At 37.5% G+C, this 3,169-nt stretch overlaps 1 protein-coding gene across 1 annotated transcript in view; it reads right to left on the reverse strand.

Annotated features, from left to right (window-relative positions):
* The window catches only part of GNPTAB (N-acetylglucosamine-1-phosphate transferase, alpha and beta subunits), a gene marked incomplete at its 5' end in the record, with an annotated part of 13,497 nt that extends 10,401 nt beyond the window's left edge, over positions 1 to 3,096 (reverse strand). The window contains 3 exons of the mRNA XM_010182156.1: positions 309 to 528; positions 785 to 984; positions 1,991 to 3,096. Of these exons, the coding sequence (XP_010180458.1) occupies positions 309 to 528; positions 785 to 984; positions 1,991 to 3,096 (1,526 nt within the window). The remainder of the gene's footprint in view (positions 1 to 308; positions 529 to 784; positions 985 to 1,990) is intronic.
* Between the last annotated feature and the right edge of the window lie 73 nt (positions 3,097 to 3,169).

A 3,169-nucleotide genomic window follows, 5' to 3' on the forward strand; every position in this document is an offset into this window, starting at 1 on the left:
CAGGAATGCACTTTTCACAGTGGCTTTTACCAGTGAACATCTCCTCTGACAAGCTCACATGAACTGCTTTCTTGAACCTGGACAGCAGCGATTCATTTTTCTGATGCTGCTAGAATTCAATTTAATTGCGGACTCCACAGAACAATGATAAAGTAGAACGCTATGTTATATTCTCCAGGTAAAATTTAAGAATTGCCAAATGTTACAGATGCTATATAAGCAAGGATAAGTGAAGATTTGACTCGTTTTAACATTTTTGGACTATAAAACTGAGGTCACTCTAGAAGTTATTGGTAAGGAAAGAGTACCTGCAAACTTAATGGTAGTTCATGGATTCTCGTGGCCAACGTGCGAATCTCTCGGTCAGACAAAATGCCTGACTGGTCTGTGTCAACCTCATCGAAGATCTGAGAAATGTTCAGTGGCTGGACTGCACTCATAAGATAGTAGAAATATGAAAAAGCAAACTGCATGTCTTCTGAGTGCCGTACTTTGTGAAATGATGTCTTGTCAAACTCCTCAGGAAACCTACATAAGAATGTAAACTAATTTAGTACTCCAGTTTCTTAAAGTAAAACATTTCTCCACCTAAAACCAAATTTCCATCTAGAATTTTCAGAAGATCCTCAAGTCTCCTTATTTTATCACAACTAATACAATGTTGTAATAAATTCCCTATTCAAAGTATGATTTTAACGAGTAGCCATCAACACATTGGAAATAGCTATAGCAAAGCATCAGCAGAAAGGCAGAATTAGCTACATTATTCCAAAGACACACTCACATATCCTGTAGCTCTTGCATAACAGTGCGGTCAATCATGTGAGGCATATGAGCAGGGACTTTCCGAGACGTAAATCCAAATTTGCTGTTTAAAAGCTTATTTACATAGCGAAGGGAATCAGCAAACGTATCTTTCAGCTGTCTTCCAAAATGTTTACCATCAGTGAAGTATGACATTTGTTTGAGTAATGACTCTTCTTCCTAAACAGGAGGACAGGCATAAATCAAGGTTACATTACCTAGAAAGACCAAAAACATTAAACACATAGGCAAAATGACATTTCAGTCAGGTGCCAACTCTTTCCAATATTTGAAAATGGGAAGAGAAGTTTTAAATGTTTTTCTTCATATTCCTTGGTTCTCTCTTTCTAATGAAAAAAAGTAACCTTTTCCTTTAAATTTTCATGCTTTGAGGAAAAGCAGTTTATAGAAAACTCAGTATTTCTGCTCTGACACCTCACACACACACACTAAAGTCCCTGTTTGCTATCAATTTGTAATATCGCCTTTTTTTTTTTGCTGAATATTCATCTGCATTTCATAAACTGAAATGCAATGAATATAAAGATTCCTCATGTAAAATCCAATCACAGATGACCAGAAAGAGGCAGCCTTATAAAAACATAGCCCCTTTGCCATGTGGAGTAGTGCAAAGCAGTTGCTGCCAACTGAAGCACAGTCTCTATCTTCTCTGCTAGAGGTTTTCAAAACTCTGCCAAAATGCTTTGGCTGGAAACAGAAAAAGCTTCCTACATGGTTTCTTGACATGGTCTGGACATTCAGTTTTGTTGGCAGACTTTCAGTTCAAATTTAGAGCCAAGTACTTACCATTACATTTTTTTTTAATAGACTGGATCCATACTTGCATAAATGCAATCAAAACAAAATTTAGGCTTTCTGTTGTAGGGCTACATATGTCTGAACAATAACACTGTGCTAATATACAGTGAATAAAAACTGAATCTGACTAAAAAGAGCAGTATAAAAGGAACAGAAATGGCTGTTCAGCTTTCACCAACTAGCTAAGAGAGGCCCAGATCATAAACAAATTAGATTCTATGTGAGAAGTCAAAAGGAACTTTCAAAAAAATCTCAGTATTTGGCTAAAAGGCAAGACACATTCTAAGTTTATAATCATATTAAGAGCATTCCACTAAATGCAGAAAGATGCAACTATTCCAATAAGCAATGACATAAAAATACTCACATCAAGAAGGTCCTGGAAATACTTCTTTTTCTCCCATGGCAAAAAGCCTTGGTAGCTTCCAGCATAAGACTGCAATTTTCTTCCCACTAGCACCTCCCTTACATTTGTATCCATCTGCACACGCCCCTTTGCTCCTTCCGTTCCTTGTGCGTCCTCTCCAGTACCTAAATTCCCAGTGTGTTTTGATTTTTGGGTTTCCCTTAATATGAGTGCATTTAATACTTTTTCTCGAGTTTCATTTTTATTTCCCATGCTCTGGGAAGGAACTGTGGATTTAAGCTTTACTTTATAAAGAGGTTTATTTGTGTTCATCGTCACAACAGTCGCCTTTGTTCCTGTAAGCCTTGAAGGAACTTCATTTGATTTTACAGTGTTCGTTTTGCTAACATTTACATCTTTATGAGGCTCATGCCAGCTCGTATGGTTCTTCTGATCTTCTGAATGATTATGCACACTCTTCTTTTCCAAGCCTATAATACTCTTCACAGTAGCTAAGAACTGGAAAGGTCTCAGGAGAGCAGCCTTGGATCGGTTATATCCTTTCTGAGTGATATCACCATTTAGCAGTTTTAAGTCCAGGTTTTGCAGTGCTAGCTGAACATCTTCAGGAAGGAGAGACACGTTTACTGCTGGTATTATCACCTCTTCATGTAGACTCTCTTTTGTGCCATTTCGATGTCTCCTGACTTTTGGAAAGCGTTTTTCTTCAGGAATATCCTCAAATATCATTTCAGCTTCCGGTACTGAAGTTACAGTTTTAAAATCAGAGTTGGATTTTTCCGTGGACGTTGTGTTCAGTTTTGGTTCCTCCCTAGTATCAGCTTCAACAGCTATCTGCATTTTAAACTCTTCATCATTTTTATTTAGAAACGTAAGGTTGAAATAGATCACGGTTGTATTCATGCCACTGTGCATTATGAGGTGGATAGTTTTCCACTTGTTAGCAACTGAAGCATGTCGAATGATTGGATTATCACTGTATGAACCCTCAACTCCTTTCTTGGCTATTTCACTGAAGCTGAAGTAGGGCAGACATTCACCTTTGGGAATAACGTAGTAGGTCTGATTAAGCTGAAGCGTCACCTTGTACATCTCTTCAAAGTGATCTGGATAAAAAAAAAGAAGAAATAAAACAAATTTCTGTCAATTTGCAGTCACAGAATCACAGAATCGCTCGGT

The sequence above is a fragment of the Mesitornis unicolor genome, unplaced genomic scaffold (assembly GCF_000695765.1).
Source record: "Mesitornis unicolor isolate BGI_N332 unplaced genomic scaffold, ASM69576v1 scaffold50023, whole genome shotgun sequence".
Classification (NCBI taxonomy): domain Eukaryota; kingdom Metazoa; phylum Chordata; class Aves; order Mesitornithiformes; family Mesitornithidae; genus Mesitornis; species Mesitornis unicolor.